The 19,640-nt window shown below is 34.7% G+C and overlaps 1 protein-coding gene across 2 annotated transcripts in view; it reads right to left on the bottom strand.

Annotated features, from left to right (window-relative positions):
• Window positions 1-528: 528 nt before the first annotated feature.
• Window positions 529-19,640, bottom strand: part of LOC149569454 (uncharacterized) — a 107,878-nt gene continuing 88,766 nt past the window's right edge. Inside the window, exons 6-8 of one of the 2 annotated variants that reach the window (XM_089822156.1) lie at window positions 1,350-1,437; window positions 1,095-1,179; window positions 529-936 (exon numbers count right to left, since the gene is read on the bottom strand). In XM_089822156.1, the coding sequence (XP_089678282.1) occupies window positions 847-936; window positions 1,095-1,179; window positions 1,350-1,437 (263 nt within the window). In that variant the 3' untranslated portion in view covers window positions 529-846. The other variant, XR_016362747.1, reaches the window with a different exon arrangement.

Genomic DNA, 19,640 nt, shown 5'->3' with positions numbered 1-19,640 from the left:
GGTGCTGGCATGTATTTCACAAACATGCTAAATCAATCACTTCCAATTTTTTTAAAATATAAAAACAATCTGTCTAAGCCTAGTCAACGTTTAGTCTTACAGACAAGTCAAGAATATAATATCAAATCAAGACCATGTAGAAACTGCAAGTCAGCTCTTTTGTTTTAATATGAAAAGCACAATAAACTATTATTGATTTCTGGTTAACATATTCCAGGCTCAGCTTGTTAGCACATACCAATCTTGGAAGCAAACGTGTAACAACCACCACCCTATGAATTATAGTTGATTAAAATTAATCAATTCCAAGTGAGAAATGAGTTATTTACACGTTATAGGTGAATTAAATTCATATATCTGGGAGTGAGTAATAATTGCAGCAAAGTTATAAACACTAACGTACAGTTGAATAAGATTTATATTTTCATTGTGAGTGAGCAATGCTTGAAAAACATGCATGTAAGGCAGCTACTCAGCACATAACCAATCTTACTGACATTTTTTTCCAGATCTATCCAACATTCACCATTTGATCAACTCCTAGATAGACTAAATTCATTTATCAGCACAGTGTTGCGGTGATATTAGCGACAATTGTAGTCTTTATGTAAAGGATCTTGTTTTCTGTTTTTATGTAGCATTTGAGTCCAAGACATATGATGCTCCCATAAACATGAGATAATGCTTAATGGACTAATTAGCTAACTAAAATATCTAAACACAGCAGCACTAACATAATAACAGTGCAATATCAAGCAATTGGCAAGAGGACCTAATGTCAGTTTATCATTTTTTACAAGTGGAAACACTAAAATTTGCAAATACCATTACCAAGAGTGACAAAGCCTAGGTGAACAATCTGCTAACTCCTAGAGCTTCTTGTGGCTCTCTGTATGGATGTAATGAATATCTTGATGTTTGAGCAAATCCCCAAAGCTGCAACACAAACTTCAACAATTTTATATTCTTATTCACATAGCTTCCAAGACACTCAAATTAGCCAAGAAGTGCATTCTATGACGATCATGGTGAGTAATCAAAAGGCAGTCCACAAGCAAATTTTAACATCTGCAGATAATGGATGAACTGAGTACCTCTACATCTGTCACCACAAAGTCCTCTGTCTGAGCAAGGCAAGAGTTTCCAAATGTTTCAGACGTAGCACTGGATCCATTTAATCTTAACCAGGTAAACATTACACAGCACATCAGGCAGCTTCGCCATATTTTTATTTTTAATTTATTGCCAATCATACTCTAAATCTTCGAACACAGCTTCTATTACAATATCCCATTGTTCCCTCTTCCTTTTCTGAATTGAGAAGAATTGCTTTTAATAAACTGACTTACAGATCTTCATCCAAGTAGAGTGCAAAATGTCCGCCCCCACCAATTGCTAGTGAGTCATTTGTACATAAAATATAATATCGATTAGCACCTGCAAGGAAAGCCCTGAAAATGTGTTACTATGAAACAAATAAACATACTAAAACTTTGATGGATGAGAATTGAATGAGTAATAATATTTCTATTAATATTATTAAACTGCAGAATATCCAATTGTATACCTTAAGAATTCAAAATTCTTGTTTTCTTTAAATTCTACAGCCAGGATAGGGAAATTTCTGTTTATGACACAAGATTCCTACAACTATTAGAATTATAAATTATAATAGTCACAATGTGAACTAGACATAATTTTATATTCTATGAGATTTTCAAGTTTTCCGCAAGCCTATGTTCAAGATAGTAACTCCATATCATTAGGGAAATGGGAGAGTTTAGCATTATCTTTCAATACAAATTTATTTTTAGTCCCATAAAGAAAAAGGATTGTAGCAGATAAAACTGTATTAGGGTCTTACAAATGGACTTTTAGCATTTACCTTTTTTTTAATAATTCCCTCAAAATGGGAACCTGGAATTGATAGGTGTCACGGGATAAGAATATGTTCAAGATAATCAACTACAGATTACTAGGGAGATGGAAGGGCTAAACAAAAGCTTTAAATACACAATTCAAACTCATAGAGCAGGACTACTGGAGATTGAGCAATTCCAGGACGTATCAGATATCCTTAGTGTTAAGGAATAAGGATAATTATCATTAAGTAAATTCCCTTAAAAGTGGAAAATTAAACGTGTCATGAAATATCTTCTTCTACAAATATTGTGTCTTCCTATGTGGACTTATTTCCATCATTAGGAAAGTTGGTACATTGAGTATCTATTGAGTTATTCATCTATTTATGGACTTTAATAGCTCCCCTCTTAAGATTTTATTTTCTTTCCTCATTTATTTGGCTCTCTTCTTGAGAATATAGCATAAGATCAGTGCAATTTTGTAGACTTTAAAATTTTAAATACATGGGGTGTTTAACCGTCAAATGGTTTATTCACTTGCCCACTTCTTGTCTCAAAAGGTATGGGTTGTAAGGTAACTCGTACTTTTATTATACACTTTATTTTTGTAGCTGGTTTAGAATACAATAGTGTTAAATAAATCAGACAAAGTTGGCATCCAGACCATTGCGATTATGTCATTCTGTAGTGAAGATATTTAAATGTGAAATCATCATCAAACTGGTGTGTCGGGGATGTTAACAGGATTGGTGCAAGCCAAGGATGATACATGATTCATTGGTGTTATATTCATCCAAACTATCAATCTCAGAAATTAACTGCACAAGTGACATGGTGAATTTGTCAGTTCAAACAAGTGGTGAATGCTCCATTTGCCCCTAAAAATTATAGTGTGCCCTCATGAATGCTCTGATGATGAGCAGAATTTGAGATGTTGTGGTATTTGAATTTCCACAGTGGCAATTCATCTTTCAAGTTCATGTATTTAGAAGGGAAAAAAAATCTTTCAATCAATGGTGATAGTCCATTGTTGGACTGTTACAACTGTTGTAACAGTTTTCCTTCATGTTAAAATTAAATGACACAAGTTCTTTATTGAAAGTTGGGGCTTGTGAGTCCTTAAACTCAGTTTTCTCTATAGCTTGGGCATGTACTGAGCAATTATCTTGTTGATAGGTAGAATAGTGATTAGTCCATTTTTCCATATATTTTGACGATTATTGTTCATTCTATTACTGTAGCGCAGGTTGTAGGTATTGGTTGGTGCCGAGGCATTTCTTGCACTATAATTATTTGTTGACATCAAGGCAATTACAAGTATAGTGATCTAAAACATGCCATAAGGACCTCTTGTATTAGCCCATGAGGTATGTAATAATTTGTAATGGCTGTCATATAGTTGCATGAAGAGTTATTCTTATTGGATTTTCTCCATTCGAGGGTTTCCTCCAGTAGTATTTATTGTCTTGTAATTTGTGTTTGAGTTGCAAGGTTTTATGTATTTCACATTTGGATCCCTGATTCTCTACTCAGCAATCTGCCATGTTGTGATTTCCTTTGCATGTCAAAATTCCATTGTAAATGCCCAATGATAGGTAAGGCAGGTGTGTAACACGTAAGGTAATCATGTTTTTTGTAAATAGGGACAAGGACAATGAAATGAGACAATGTTTGAATTTATTTGCAAAGATGATGACAGATGTGAAGTGTTGTGATTACAGGAGAAGTCAGTGCCATTGCATGTTGTTTATGGTATGCAATGTTATCACATATGGCATCCCCAAAAGGTTCTCAGTCTAGGATTGGGAAAAAAAGAGGAAGAAGAAAGGGAAAGAACTAGAAGCATGTTTGAGAGAAAAATGCGAAGCAAAGGAAGAGGAGGGTAGGAGACCAACAAATGATAGTGAATTTTATGGTGTATGTCAAGAACGAAATTTTAAAAAACAGGAGATTTTTCAGTAGGTGGTAAGAATTTGGGATCTCGTAAAGAACATGGATGGGGCACTGACTGTGAGGATTTTCTTGGATGTGGAGAATTTTCTGCCTGACCTTGGGCATACATGGGGACGGAAAAGTGTTTTTGTAATATCCCTGCACAGACATTATTATCTCATTAAACTATTTTCATGTCTGGTATTTAAATAAATAATCTTAATCACCAAAACAATTATGAGCATACTGGTGTCAAGCAAATAAACAATATTAATAACATGTTCACAATAGTATTATTAATAATGAATAAAATAATATAATACTAATTTTCTAATGATACCTTACCCTAGACAAAAGCTTATTCATCAAGAATAGCTTATAAGTCGATGGATACATTGATTAAATAGAAGGAGAATAAATTTGTCAACATATTCAACGATTTATAACACACATATATATATTCGAGTGGCTAATACAGATCTCAGATGGTTAGAGTCAACCAATAACGATGGCACCCACTATGCCGAATACCCCATGTTAAAAAACAACAGTGACAATTCAGCACAGTATGTACATGTCAACAGTTATATAACCATGTTTAGTACAAAACATTAGCAATTGAGATGGAGAGTTATTAGGAGATCTGTTATTAGAAGGACCGCAATTAGCATATGACTTATTGATAGTATCATTTCAATCATATATACAATGATTGGGAATCATTAGAGAATGTGATGGATGAGCATTTGATAAGATACGATTATGTCTAATTGGTAATCATAATAGTACTGAATGGTCATGACCTTTGGTACCATGACTTAGCATTCCTACTTTAAGATATAAATTAAACTCGCAATCATTCCAGTAGAGGCATCAAATAGGAGAATATATAACATATCAGAGGAAGAGCCCAGAAAGGAAGATACACACACACACACACACACACACACACACACATATATATATATATATATCATAGATGGACCACTGGCAAAGTACTCTCCAAGTTACAAAAATTGGTCGAGTTTAATGGCCTGGCAACTTTTTATGACTTTTACTAATGCCAAGAACTTGTCAATTTTTTGGCGATAACTCATCGAGTACTTGCCAATTTTTCACCAAAAACTCAACGAGTTTTTGTTAAAAACTCGGTTGTAGTTTTATAACAGCACTTGCAGACAAAAAATGGCCCAAATTAATTCCTTTCTCATTCTGTAACTTATATTTTGTTGAGAGGGGGAAATAGTCTTCCAAACACTTGCAAACTGATTTGTATCGATTCAAGTGTATTTGAAGTGGAGTTTTCGAAAAGGATGACATCAATGATTTGGAGAGGCAAACTATGGAGGAGGGCGGTGGATTTGGTTTCACACTAGATGACACTAAGTTGAATGAGTAGTCATTCCTAGTGCAAGGAAAAGCTAGAGGCACAACTACATCCAGGATGGAGAATGAGCCACATACTGAGTCAGACATATCGAGCGAAGAGGCAAAGTCATTCCCAATGTAGATTCTGTTGGAAGCATGAATGGTAATGATATTCCTATGGGGGAGTATTATAGATACATGGCTAGATCATTATCATAATGATATGTTACATTCATAATTGTGCTTGTCACTGATGTCAACATAGCAGTTTTCTGTGGTATCTGACAGAAAAACAGCAGAAAGATCACAGGTACGGACAAATTGTTGAGTACTTTAAGTAGCGAGGTTAAAAGGAGATTATACTATGTGTCTAGCATACGTAGCTAACCTCAGAAGCATAAGATATTAAGTCTGGAAGAAGTTATACAAGTTTCGGTGAAGATAGTTCTGAGATAGAGTTTACAGAGGCATGTTCTGGTAAACTTAGTATATCTCTTAGCAGAGTTATTATTCTAAGAAGCCAAAGTTACAAATGTGAAGAAGACACGTTGGTGATGACGTAGCTAAGCTCACTCATCATAATATTGCACATACAAAAAGTTACTCAAGTTGCAAAGTAGAAGATTAATGTTACCACTAAGTGTAATGTGTTCTTAATGTGGTCCTATAATAATTAATTGAGAAGGTGTAACAGCCGACTCAGGGAATTGTTTTATGGATTCGGTATAAAGAAAGGACATTTTCCTTTATCTTAGAAGAGACATATAAGAGGATTGCAAGCAGCACGAAGACGGGATGTGAAGTTAAGCAGAGCAGAGTAGAAGTGAAAGAAACTTCTTTGCTGAGGTTTTATTGTGTGATCTGAAGTTGGATACTTGGATCCAAGGTTCGTGACCTGGTCTACAACGTCTGACAATGATTGGTCCGGTTGACAGGACAGAGGAAGGAAGTTACAGTGCAGTACACACAATTATTCTGCAAGGAATAGTTGAGAGATAAGTTGAATAGTGAGTTCAGTGGTCTTGCCCCAAAATTTGTTTGGATAGTGGGTCCTTTTGTCTTCTACAACTCCTAACAAGGTTGGCACAACTCCTAACAGAGATTCAAAGTCTCTTAACAGGGACTCTTACGTACTAAATGTTATAATAGACTCCTAATAGGGTCCATCCTCTAACAAGGAATATTTATATTAGTACATCATCTTGTGGGCATCATTCCCACTAGGGTTTTCCCTAGTTAACATATCTGATGTAATTGTCTATGTGCATCTTGTTATGGTTGTTGTTTACTTCTATTGAATGGATAAGATTGCTTAAGGTTAATAAATTTTTAAATTATTGGATAACTGATCCACACCCCCCCCCCCCCCCCCTCTCAGTTATCTTAGTGGACTATTGTTTCTAACAGACTCCTAAGACTAGAACCTCTAGTTCTACCTCTCCTTTAGTTTTTGCTAGAGCTGAGAAGAGGAAGATGTAATTGGAATGATGTATTACTTTTAGTTTTACATAAATCATTATCAGCATTCCTCGCGAGAATACAATTTTGTACCCACTTTGTGTTTAAATACATCTAGACTAAGCTTGTTGCTTTTGTTTTCTCATTTATTGACTCATTGGATGCATCTTCTTATTGAATTTTGCAAGAAAAATGCATTTCTAATTAAATTTAAGCAACTTTTTAGTTCCCAATTCTTTGCCGAAAATTGGCTGAGTTTTCCCCGAATTGATCTTTTAGACCTTGGCGAGTTATTGGCATTGGCAAGTTTTCCGGCAATGATATATACACACACAAATATATATATGGAATAAATATATTTATTGCTAGCAAATATCTTGTGATAGCAATTTATCATGTTGAAGCTTATCTATGAATCAATATTGATCCACATCAATCATTCATTATATATGAATACTATAAGAATAAATGGCCAGTATACATGTGGTCACACACACACAAAGTTGTCAATTTGGATTCGGGAACAGATTTGGATTTAAGTTAGCAAGTTTAGGCAAAACACAAAAATTCCATTTGGGTTCGTGGGGGATTTGTGAGTATGTAAACATGCATAATTGCAAAACTAAATCATTTTGTTGTCTTGCATTTTGTCACTACAAAATGTAGGCAACAGTATGAAATTTTTTCAACTTAATTTCGCATTTCTCTAAGTTTAGGTCATTATTTAATTGGTTAGTATTGAGCAATCAATCAACCCCAATTAAGAATCATTTTACTTAAGGCTTTCGTCAAGTCTTTAATTTTTCTATTTGTCAAGCCTATACTTGATTTTTGAAGCCTTGAACATCCATTTTTCGCATTTTTAAGTGTGTGTTTGTTGGCTTTGGTCCTTTGGTTTTGCTCAAGTTATTGCTTTTGGTTTTCCTTTTGATTCGGTATATCTTAAGGCTTAATCAGAGTTGGCAATCAGAAGATATGACCATTTTAGTACTCAAAAAGTGGACCTTTTAGGTGCAACTGCACGAATTAAAAATATCATGTTATATTTTGAAGTTTACATTCACTTTTTGAAAAATATAACATAAATTCACTTTATGTTATCTTTTTAAGTTACTTTATCCTTTTAATTTTTCACTTAAAGTAACTATAGAGCACTTTATGTTATATTTTTAAGTTGAGTTGTTTTTTATTTTTTATTTACGTGGCTATATTAACTATATAGTTTAATTAATTTTTGAATTTTAATTCAAACTTCTTAGTAAATATTCCTTTTTTAATGACATTTGCACATTTATATATTTATCTATATAGTGCAAATATTATTTATGACCCATTTGAGTAATATTTCTTCATAAATTAAATTGACATGTACTTAATTCATCACTTAAGTTATGCATAATATGTCTACAGGCACATTTTCATCAAAATATGCAATTGCATCCAAAAGGTGCAATTTTGAAGGAAAGAGTCAATTTTAAAACACATAAAACATGTCATTACATGTGTTTTAAAATAATGCAATGACTCCCAAAAGGTGAGACATGCATAATTGAGTGTTTTCAAAACACGCAATGACCCCCAAAAGGTATGATTTTGCTTATGGAGTCTGTTTTGGTGATTTTAAAACATGCATTTGCATCGAAAAGGTGCAATTGGCTTTCAAATGCATGCATATGTCTTCATGAAACAAGAAATTGAAGATTCAAGGGCAAAAAACTTGATGTTTTCCTCCTCTAAGAACATGTTTTTCATCAAAAATGCTTAGATCTGCCCATATAATGGCTTGAAATCCATCACAAGAAGGGCATTTTTGAGTTTTAATGTAGGCATTTGAGAGTTCACGATTTTGCATATCCAAAACAAATATGACCCAATTTTTTTGCATTTTTGAGCCACGTTTTTCGTGAAAAGCACCCAGATTTGGGCTGTTTTGATCACTTTTTGGCTCAAATATAAGTCATCTTGAGGTTTCAATTCATATCTATACTATTGAAGAACACATTTTTGCCTTTAGATCTTTAAAAAGCTTCATTTCATGCCTTATATGAATCACGTTTTTGTTAAAAACGCCCAGAAAATTGGGTTTTTATCCACTTTTATGCAATTTGAAGTCACTTTTTGCATTTGGGTACATGTATATCCATTTGGGGAAGACATTTTTGCATTCCCAAATCAAAAGAGACTCAAATACATGTATTTTTTTAGCCACGTTTTTGCCAAATCAACCCAGATTTTTGCATGAAAAGGGCACATTTTTGTTAAAAAAACACAAAAAATGGCATTTCCAGCACATTCCTTTGTATCAATAGGGATTGTTCTTGAGTTTTAATGCATGATATTGCCTTTGGAGACCTTGTTTTTGGCATTCTCATGTCAAATTCGACCATTGAATGTCCATTACTTACAAGTGTGGAGAAAGTCAAAAAGTTGTTTTAAAATCTGAATTTGAGGGAGAATTGGTCTTCTAGTATATAAAACCTGTTATTTTGGCTCTTTGATCTCCAACTAAGTGGACATTTTCAAACTTTCTCATAAATTCACGCTTATCTTGCTACTTCCATACATATTATGGCTTTTTATTGCACATTTGTCCAAATGTATGCCATGTAAAGTGCAAATTCTCTTTAAATAGGATGAAAACAATCATTTTTAAGAGTTTGGAATTTCCTCAAAATCCAATTTCGAATTTGCACATGAAAACAACGTGCTTGTTGGCATGTTTAGTCCAAAACCAAGTATGTGTTTATTTTGTGCTTGTTTTCATTGTTTGCTTACTTGCTTTTTCATTTTTCTTTTTTTGGAAGAAGTTGCAAATTCTTTTCCAAGAACTTAAGTGTGTTTCACTTCACTCCACCTTCCACCATTTTATGCAAGTGCATCATTTCATTCCACATCCATCATTATATGTCATAGCATATTGCATCTCATTCCCCACATGCGATTACATGTAATCTCTTTCTCCATCCGCAATTACATGTAATTTCATCCTTCATATGCATTTACATATAAACCTATTTTCCAAACCCTCTTACATAATCTCATCCTTTGAGCCTAATTACATGTTTGTATCAAGTCATAACTACATGTAAATCACTTTACATGTGATTGCATATTGAGAACCCGATTTCGGTAAAGGTCACTCTTTTAAACACCAAAGTCGCCATTTGCACACATCCATATACATCCTAGCTGTTAGGATTAACCTCAAACAGAAAAACAGTTGCATGCAAATATATCCAATATCAGAAAATAATAGATCGCAAAAAGAGAACACAAGACACAAAGATTTAACGTGGTTCATCCAATCCCTGCGCCACATCCACCAACTACAAGTTCAATATTATTATCATCGAGTGATTACAATCCGCAAACCCTTACAACTCAATACCACTGCAAGAAGCTACAATATCACCATACATTATGAAATCCCTAAGCTATTTTATACAAGCTTTTGCCACTTACAAAATTAGGGCTAGAATAAGTCATCCAATAGAAAAATAGCAACCAACGCCTTTTACAATAGTGGGTCATTTTTGGCTTCAAGGGCACTACCCTTAAAAACCCCTGCATGGGCATTGCCCCTCGACCCCACCCTGTGCTGAAACAAGGAACGCACCTAGGGCACTGCCGCTACCCCTTGATCCCGTCTTGGGGTTGCTGCCCCCAAACCCCTGTAGAAATAATTTGGAGAGAAACTGCGCCGAATAAACCTCCGAGTCTAATTAGGCTCCACATCACAACACTAACTTGCATTCTCGGCCATACCCACAAAAACTCATCAATGGTCACATGCAATTCATCCTTCCAAGTCTGACTTTGGCCCTTTCCATCCAAATACATATGCTTTCCGGTTCATTTCAAAGCTTTCATGGATTCAATCCCATTAGAACTTTCATGTTGCAGCAAGTCAAGCTATGCCAGAATTTCTTTAAAGAATGAAGACATCCAGTAAAAAAGGCATGCTTCAAATCAAAAAAAACAGTAATTCATTTGGTCTCCATTTTCCCAATGGTTGTCTGAGAACTTGAGTTCGTGTGGGAATGCAACAAGCACTTTGTTTCAAAAAAAAAAAATTAAAGGTGTTGATGGAAAGTTGTTTCGAGTTTACATCCAGACACCGTCGAGAAAGTCTTCAAAGTGTCAGAGACTCCATAATGTGCAAATCTACAAAAGAGAATTGATAACAACTCAAAAGAGAAAAAGTTTGATCACATCAAATTTTCAAACAATAGATAATTCATCAAAGAGAGTCAAAGGCTATCAAATGAAGCAACACCATGGTTGTCAAGGCGAATGCAGTGGCACAAATACAAGAACTCCCAATTTTGTGATCATCCGGAATAGCATCACCAAGTACAAGTCCCTTCAGAACAATCCCTAGGATTGCTTTCCTTCTTTTCCATCTTCTTTCTTCTCTATTTCATGTTTGTAGATTGGAGAGGATATATTACATGAAAATGTGTAATTACATGTAATACAATTTACATGTATAATGACATGTAATCCAATAATTTCTCTTGTTAGTTAGACCGAGTCAAAGTTGGTTGAGTTGCTCCCACTTTTTCCTCTACTTTTTTCTCAACTCCTTTGCCTATATAAAGGAGTGCCCCCTCATTGTAAAAATCATCTTTGTTGTATGCATGAAAGCTCTGCCAAACTTGTACAAGCACAATTTTGATTGTGTAGTACTGATTTAAGAACAAAGTGAATAAAAAAAGCAATTGGATTTGAAGCTTTGACTAGAACCAATTGTGATAGAGAAAATTAGAAGCTTTGACTATAATTTGTGCCTATTGTCTTTGATTCATGTTATTATTTTGTGTTCAATAATAGAGCGTGGTGAGTTAAGAAGCAATCGAAGCCGAAGTTTTGACTAGGAGTGGCCGTGGTAATACACAGACTAGAAGCTTTGAGTGCAACTTGTGTTACCACCTCAAATTCATGAAAAATAGTTAGAATTTCTTTACTTTTGGAAGTCTTTACTCCCCAGTAGTAGTGATTTTTCTTATAAATTAAACAAATAGGACTTAAAGCCAAACTGGTATGCTTCCAATCAGCCTTTGAGTTGGTGTTGGTTTATCAGTATCATTGTTTCTAGCTACTAGATAGAAGTGTAGTTAAAAGATTTCATCTTGCCCATTACTCACTCCGCGGGTAAGTGGATTCTTTCCTAAAAGTTAAAGAGGAAAGAATATTGGTAACACCCCTTACAAAATCTCTCAAATTCTTACTTGCCTTGAGTTGATCCAAGGAACAGTAAAAAGGGGAGCCTTCCTTTTAATGTAGGAGAGACTTGGTCTCATACGCTGTGGCTGGTCTACCTATTTTATGACTAGATTTTACCCAAAATTGTCGGTTGCAAAATATCCACTTAACACATTTCATAGTATGAATATATGTTGATTTATCACTAATCAATGCCAAATGTCAAAGATACACATTAAATATTGTCTCATTAATTTATGTTCACGATTCTAAAGACGATCATACACTGAATTACTAAATTGCAAAATGAAATTTTAAAACATAGACTAGTTCATCAAATAACAAAATTTGAAACATAATGATAAATGATAATCATAACGACAAGTGTTTAATAGTTTATCATTCTATCAATGCCCTACAACGGTCAAATGGGTTACCGAAAAAGGAGGGATCAATGGTTGTATCCCCGGCTGCAACTAAATCAAGATTATCATTGGAACCCAAGCTAGTTCCACCAGCCCAAGACAGTGCTATATCATCAACCTCTAGCAAGGTAGCTCTAGCAAGATCCTAGATAGTCATATCCAAGTCAGCAAACTCAGGTGCTACATCCCACAGCTTCTTTGGCCCCTACTTGTATTTTGGATCTTTGCGTGATAGGAGGGGCCATTGTTGTGAATATATACCAAGTCCTTTGCTTTCTTGGAACCCAATCAGTTATGCTTCACTGAGTGGATAAAGGAGTATGTACTCCAATTCCGCTCAGCAATAGAAGAACTTGCAACCTAGAGAAACATCCAACAATTTTATTTTTTAAATAGAAATACAATAGAAATTTAAAAGTGTTAATTCTAAAGCTAAGTGACCATAGAAAAAAGGAAAAGAAAACTTAAAAACTTACTTTTAATAGGATCTTAATGACAAGAGGTTGGAGGTACATATAGTCTTGCCCCATGTAGGTACCACCATCTAATACCACCCATTCTACTTTGTTTATTAATTGCATCAGGGTTTGCATTTTTTCCTGAGACAAACTCTGCAAACTGTCTCCTAACATTTGATGTCACCTCAAGATCACTAAAGAGCCTACTGAAGGCCTTCTAATACCCACCAGCAACCTCAAGATCTCTCTATGGTGGCACTCTACCAAGAATAGCAATCATTTCAGCGCTATAATACATGGGGGATAGTGCATATGCCAGGAAATGTACAGGTGTAATTATTTTGTTCTAGCAATGAAGAACAATTGACTCCACTTTTTGGCACAATGTTCCCTTACAATCATGCTTTCCCCTATGAATGACCTGGGATGTCAAATGATGTTTATGTAAGTTATCTTAATGTAATGTTAACTAAAAATTTAAAATTTAAATCTCTCAATAAACAAGGATAGAGGATTGTATTAAACTTACTGATTTCACTCTCTCTAGCATGGAGTACATGGCATCATAGATGTCCACCAAACAAGGCTCATCAGTGTTGACAAACATAAGCATAGACATGATGGGCTCGGTGAATGCTAATACAAAATTCATCCAAGCCCACTAATCATTATCATCCAAGATCATTGCTTTTACCTTTTGTTCACTTGTATACAATTGCTTCCAATCACTCCATTGGTTTCCAATAATCCTCTAGGACAATGCATCTTTCACCCTCACAAGTCATCCAAAGACAAATTGTGTGTGAAGAAAAACAAGTTTCTATCACCTAATAACATGTTCATTGTAAGTTAATAACACATTTTAGATCTGTAAACAACATAAACACCATTTTATTCCATTATGTGAAGTATGCCACAAAATAATAAATGAAACTAAATTAAATTTACAACTTACCTTCAATAATATCAACTCAGAGAAAGTTCTGAAAATTGTTTGTGATATATGGTGGCTTGTCACAAACATTTGGATCTCCTCACCCACATATAATTTTTTCACCCAATCAATTTGGGTACCAACTACCAATTGCTTTCATCACCAAATTTAAGGAGTGGGTGGTGCATGGTGTCCAAAAGATGTGATCATATCGTGCTTCTATTAAAGCACCTGCACCCCTACAAACTTTTGCAATCTTCGATACTACTTGGACAACATTATCAACACCCACAGACTCTATGGATTCAATGAGATTCTGGACAATAAATTCAGCATCTTTTACCTCCCTTTCACAATCAAATGCCTTCAAAAACGTTGTCCCCTTGGGGGAGAATGCAATTACATTTATTCATGGTCAATTTTTGCAATCTCCTCATCCATCAGAGACAATAGTCACTCCCATTTGGATCCAAGAATCTCTTATTGGTTTGAGGAGGTGGTTCTCAACTTTTCATATCCAAGACCTTGGTAACCATTAGGCGTTTGTTTTATTGCTTGCACCGTCTCTCTCTAATAAAGTGCTCTAACTAGATTGAATGGAAGAGCATTCACAAAGAGGCAACGCCCAACCTTCATATCAGCAATTTCTCTTAATTTGTTTTGAAATGCCCTATCAAATGCGCCTCTCTTGCCAGTGGTGGTTTTGGGGGTTTCCACATCTGCTTCATCCCTAGAAGCCATAGGTAAAAGAAATGATGTCTAGTGGTTGTTTGAGGGGGTGGTGTTGGTGGTTTGCTTTTTTTTTCTTTTCTTGATTCCCCCCAGAAACTAACCTATCAGCTCCTTTTCGTTCTTTAAAATGGCTACTATTTGAGAAGCTAACAACCCCTGCTTTTCTTTCTCTGAGCCCTCCCACATACTGATCCCTTTATCCACAGGGCCTAGAAAATGATGTTTTTCTGGATAATAAGAGCTTCTATATTGGGATTTACAAAAATTACATTTCTATAAAACCCCGCCCCCCCCCCCCAGACATTCTTGAATTCTTGTTGTATACTTTCATCAAGGAGAACCTTTTTCAATCTTAGATTTTGGGACCCCTCCCAACCCATTGAGCTCTAACTACTCATTGTTGCAATCTATAACAAAAATGAAAAAATAACATATTTCATTACTTATACAAAAACTTGAAAAACTTTAGAACAATTTAAAAACATAAAACAAGCTATCAACGAAGCAAAAGAAAGGATCAAATTCATACCTGTAACACTCAATATTGATTCTTTGAAGGATTTGCGACTCCAAAATCAATCTCTACAACCTTCTCTTCAAACTTGCAAAATTAGCACACAAAAATGAGATGGTTAAACGAGAAACAAAATAAGTGATGTATTTTAATAGGCTCCTTTTAGGGTTAGAAGAAAAAAACATAGTTTATGTTTTTTCTTTTTTGTTTTTTGGCCTCCATGGTTGTGGATTTGCACGAGGTCCCAATGGGTTCACACAGGGTCCCAATTGGTTCACCTAAATCCTCTAAAAAAGAGGTGGGTATGCCGCAGGTCCCCACAGGGTCCACACCATGGACTATGAGGACCCACCACAAACCCCAAGCGAATCTGGACCCACCTCAGACCCAGACCTGGACCTACCTAGCAGGGTACACACACACACTCAATCCCATTTCTATATGGCTTACAAAAGAGTTGTAATGTTACCAAGGAGGGGCTTGTATAAATCCAAGCAATGGATATCTATCCCAAACAGGTTAGGGGTCAGTGTTCCAGAAGCCTCGAGGACAAGACCCAAGATGGGATACAAACTTGGACCTATAAACTTTAAGGGAATCCATTACAATTGGTATCTAGGCAACTTGGTTAATACCTACTCCTTTCGTCATTAAGCTAAATGGTAATGGAACTGGAAATAGGGGTATTGATGTTAGATATAGATAAATTGACATGATTAAATATTTTATGTTACATATAGATAAATTGAAATGATAAAATGAATTAATTATTATTATTATAAATACCCTAGCATGAATTATTATATTTAGGATATGCAATTTAGAGTTTGAATCAAATATGTAATGATTATGTCTAACCTATCAGGGGGCATTATAATTGGTATTAGAGCTTGGATCTTGCCATCCTACAAGGTAAAGGGATTAAGGGAGGAATAATTCTATTCAATGAAAAGAAATCTAACAATGTGTATTATATGTATGCTCTGTCTTCATGCGTTGATGTGTATACTTTGTGTCTTTATCTATTCAGGCATACAAATTTCATATTTTCAAGTGTATATCCCATGTATAATATTACTTTGGTTTATCTAATGGAAGAGCTAGAAAGGAATAAATTTGAGACATAATATCACGCAAACAAGATTTTGACAAATTCAATTGGCATCATTATAAAACGCTCGAAGATCATCTCTTTAGAAAATGAGAGAAACTTATGACCAAAAGTTACTACCAAATAATAGAGAAACACGTAATTGCTTGAGGACAAGCAATTTTAGAAGGGTGGGACTGTAATATCCTTGCATAGATATTATTATCTTATCAAAATATTATAATGTTTGGTACTCAAATAAATGAATTATTATCTTATTATACTATTTTAATGTCTAGTATTCAAATAAATTAAATAACAAATAAATAATCTTAATCTATAAAACAATTATGAGCATGCTGATATTGAGCAAATGAGCAATATTAATAATAATAATATGTTCATAATATTATTATTGATACTGAATAAATTATATATAATAATTTTCCAGCAATACCTTACACTAGACGAAAGCTTCCTCATCAAGAATAGTTTATAAGCCAATGGATATATTAATTAAACAGAAGGAGAATAAATTTGTCAACATATTCAGCAATTTATAACATACATACATACATTCATACATACAAATATATATACATATACATATACATACATACATACATACATATACATATACATACATACATACATACATACATACATACATACATATATATATATATATATATACACACACACACACACACACACACACGAGCGGCAAGTATATTTTTCAGATAGTCGCTTAAAGTCAACCGGTAATGATGGGACCCAATATGTCGAATACCCCAAATTAACAAACAACAGTGACAATTTAGCACAGTATGTACATGTCAGCAATTATATAATCATGTTTAGTACGAAACTTCAGGAATTAAGATGGAGAGTTATAAAGCGATCTGTTATAGGACTGCAATTAGTATAGAAAACTAATTGATAATTTCATATCAATTATATATGCAACTATTGGAAATCATCAGAGAATGTGGTGGATGAGCATTTGGTAAGATACAATTAAGTCTAATTGATAATCATAACAGTAATTAATGGTCATGACCTTTGGTAACATGACTTAGCATTCCTATTCCAAGATATAATTGAGACTCACAATCATACCAGTAGAGGCATCATATAGGAGAATATATAATATATCAGAGGAAGAGCCCAGAAAGGAATAAATATATATATATGGAATGAATTGTATTTACTGCTGCAAATATCTTGTTTATCATGCTGAAGCTTATCTATGAATCAGTATTGATTTACATCTACCATTTATTACATATGAATACTACCAAGAATAAATGCCCAACTGTAAAAATAGAGGAGCTGCAACAGTTGGGAAGGGAAGAGTTCTGACAGCATCAAGGACTGGATTATGGTGGATGATCCAGATGGAGCCGGCCTTTCAATCGCAGGAATCAGCCACCTTTCCAAATATCTCAGCGGGTGTACAATACTGGTGGCATCAAGTCTCATGGCTCCGGATCAAAGGCTCTCTCAGCAGCAACAGGGAATGGAAGGGGATGCGATAACTCTCAACAGAAGTTTGAGTTCCATGGAGGGCTTTTCCCAATCCAGAAGAACTTCAACTTTCAGCAGATTGCCAAGAAGTTCTGGCATCCAAATCGCAGACTGTGGTTGTGAACAATTCCCAGCCGATGAGTGATAATGTGATACACGTTAGGGCTTCATCTCTATTTATCAATAATAAGAAATGGTTGGAATCCATCACCTTTTTACAAGATAGTGCCTTTATTTTGAAATGGACGAGTCCTTGGCCCTCCCTCAGTAAAATTAAGAAGTGGTGTGCGGAACAATTGGGGAATGACTGCACTTTGAAAACCACGGCAAATGATTTTCATCTGGTTACATGTTCCTCAAAAAATGGTGAGGATTGGATCCTCAACGGAGGCCCTTACCTATAGATGGGAAAGGACTATATCTAAGGGATTGGACCCCTAGCTTTGATCTTTTTAATGAGAAAGTAAAAGAGCTCCCTATTTGGTTTAAGCTCCACAATCTCCCACGAGAGTATTGGGGTGGAGAAGCACTCAAAATAATAGGGGATGTTCTAGGAACCTGTCATGTCCCCTCTTTCGCGCTAGTTTTTTTAGCGCCTAGTTAATCTATCTCCACATCCGAATAGATTAACGGCATTAACAATAAGGATGCCTGCCAGTCACAAGAGAAGATTTGTCTTAAGTTCGTCATTTAATGTCTTAAAGTATTTTAATAAAGTTACTTTATGTTTTATTAAGACATTCACTTTATAAATTGACTTAAGTGACTAAAAGATGAAATTGGTGTTTTATACCACATCTCTTATTCCAACACTCTTCCCTCATTTTGAGGTTATAAATAAGAGGCTCAGTCTTGGGAAAGACACAATGAATATGGGTTATTAAACAAATCCAAAATTTTGCTCGATGTGAGTTGGCTATTTTCTTGCGGACGAAAAAACCTTGAGAAAAAAAAGTGGAGCTGGACGCAAACCTGGCTTTCACATTGTGTTTCAGAAACTAAAGATTGGAAGGATATTTGATTTAGTTAACCATCACGTCAAGACGTTAACTGGCAAAATGACAGTTGGATGACAAGCGGAGTTGAAGAATCCATCTACAACAGAATAGTAATTACCCTGTGAGTATCTCTTTCAAAACTCAGTCAGATTGAAAACAGCGTGGGTTAGTATGGCAATGTCAAGATGAGAACGCAGTAGATATAATAGCAGTCAGGTTGGCATCATGTTTAATGCCCATACGCGAGTAAGCACACACAGAAATTGTGGGGACGGGAATAATAACAGGTCTACTTCATAGAGGATGACGTGTCTGCAAGGGGTATTGTGACACTTGGTGGTAATACCGTAATACTGAATAACAGCGGGCGTTTTGAACAACATCACCTGCAAGCCAGTCTTACCTCAGTACTCCAGCCACGGTGATAACAGAGGAAAAGGGATTGATCGATCAAGGCAGACAGGTTCACATACTACAAGTGGCATGTAATGAACCTGGATTAATGTAGATTTTTAATATATTAAATTTAAAATCTCTAAGAATTATTTCAATCAAATTGTATTAGTTAAGACAAGTATTATTTTAATATATGTTAATATGTTGATACTACTTTGAAATGTTTCAAATATTATTTTAAATCATTTTTCCATTCCTTGTGAACAAACATAATCTTAAATGTATTATTAGTTCACAATACATTAATACATAAACCTTATTAATATTATAAATGTTATTTAATTCCATAAACCTAAACCTAATATAATTATTCAAACCACTTCTAACTCAAGAAACCCTAATTATTAATTATTATCACTGGAACTTATACATAATTACCAAGATTTACTATGTACATATGCCCAAGCTAAATATAATCTAATACTAATCGATGCAGATAGGAAACTAAAATATAACTAAGTTATATTGAATAGACACGACACAATGTGGTGACTGCCGAATAGCATATTAATACCCGTCTTAGGGTTAGGGCAAATGGAGGAGAAAAATAGGAATGAAGGGATAGCATCAAGCAGCATAACCAATATATCACATTTAGGAGAAGAAGGAATGATATATAAAACCCAACGTTGAATACGTTATAAGAATATTCCACATTCTATGGATAGACGCTAGATATAT

This window comes from Cupressus sempervirens, chromosome 3, assembly GCF_028749045.1.
Source record: "Cupressus sempervirens isolate cs-2001-9-10 chromosome 3, ASM2874904v1, whole genome shotgun sequence".
Lineage (NCBI taxonomy): Eukaryota > Viridiplantae > Streptophyta > Pinopsida > Cupressales > Cupressaceae > Cupressus > Cupressus sempervirens.
Note: the sequence above shows the minus strand (reverse complement) of the source record. Positions and strands in the feature narration are given on the sequence as shown.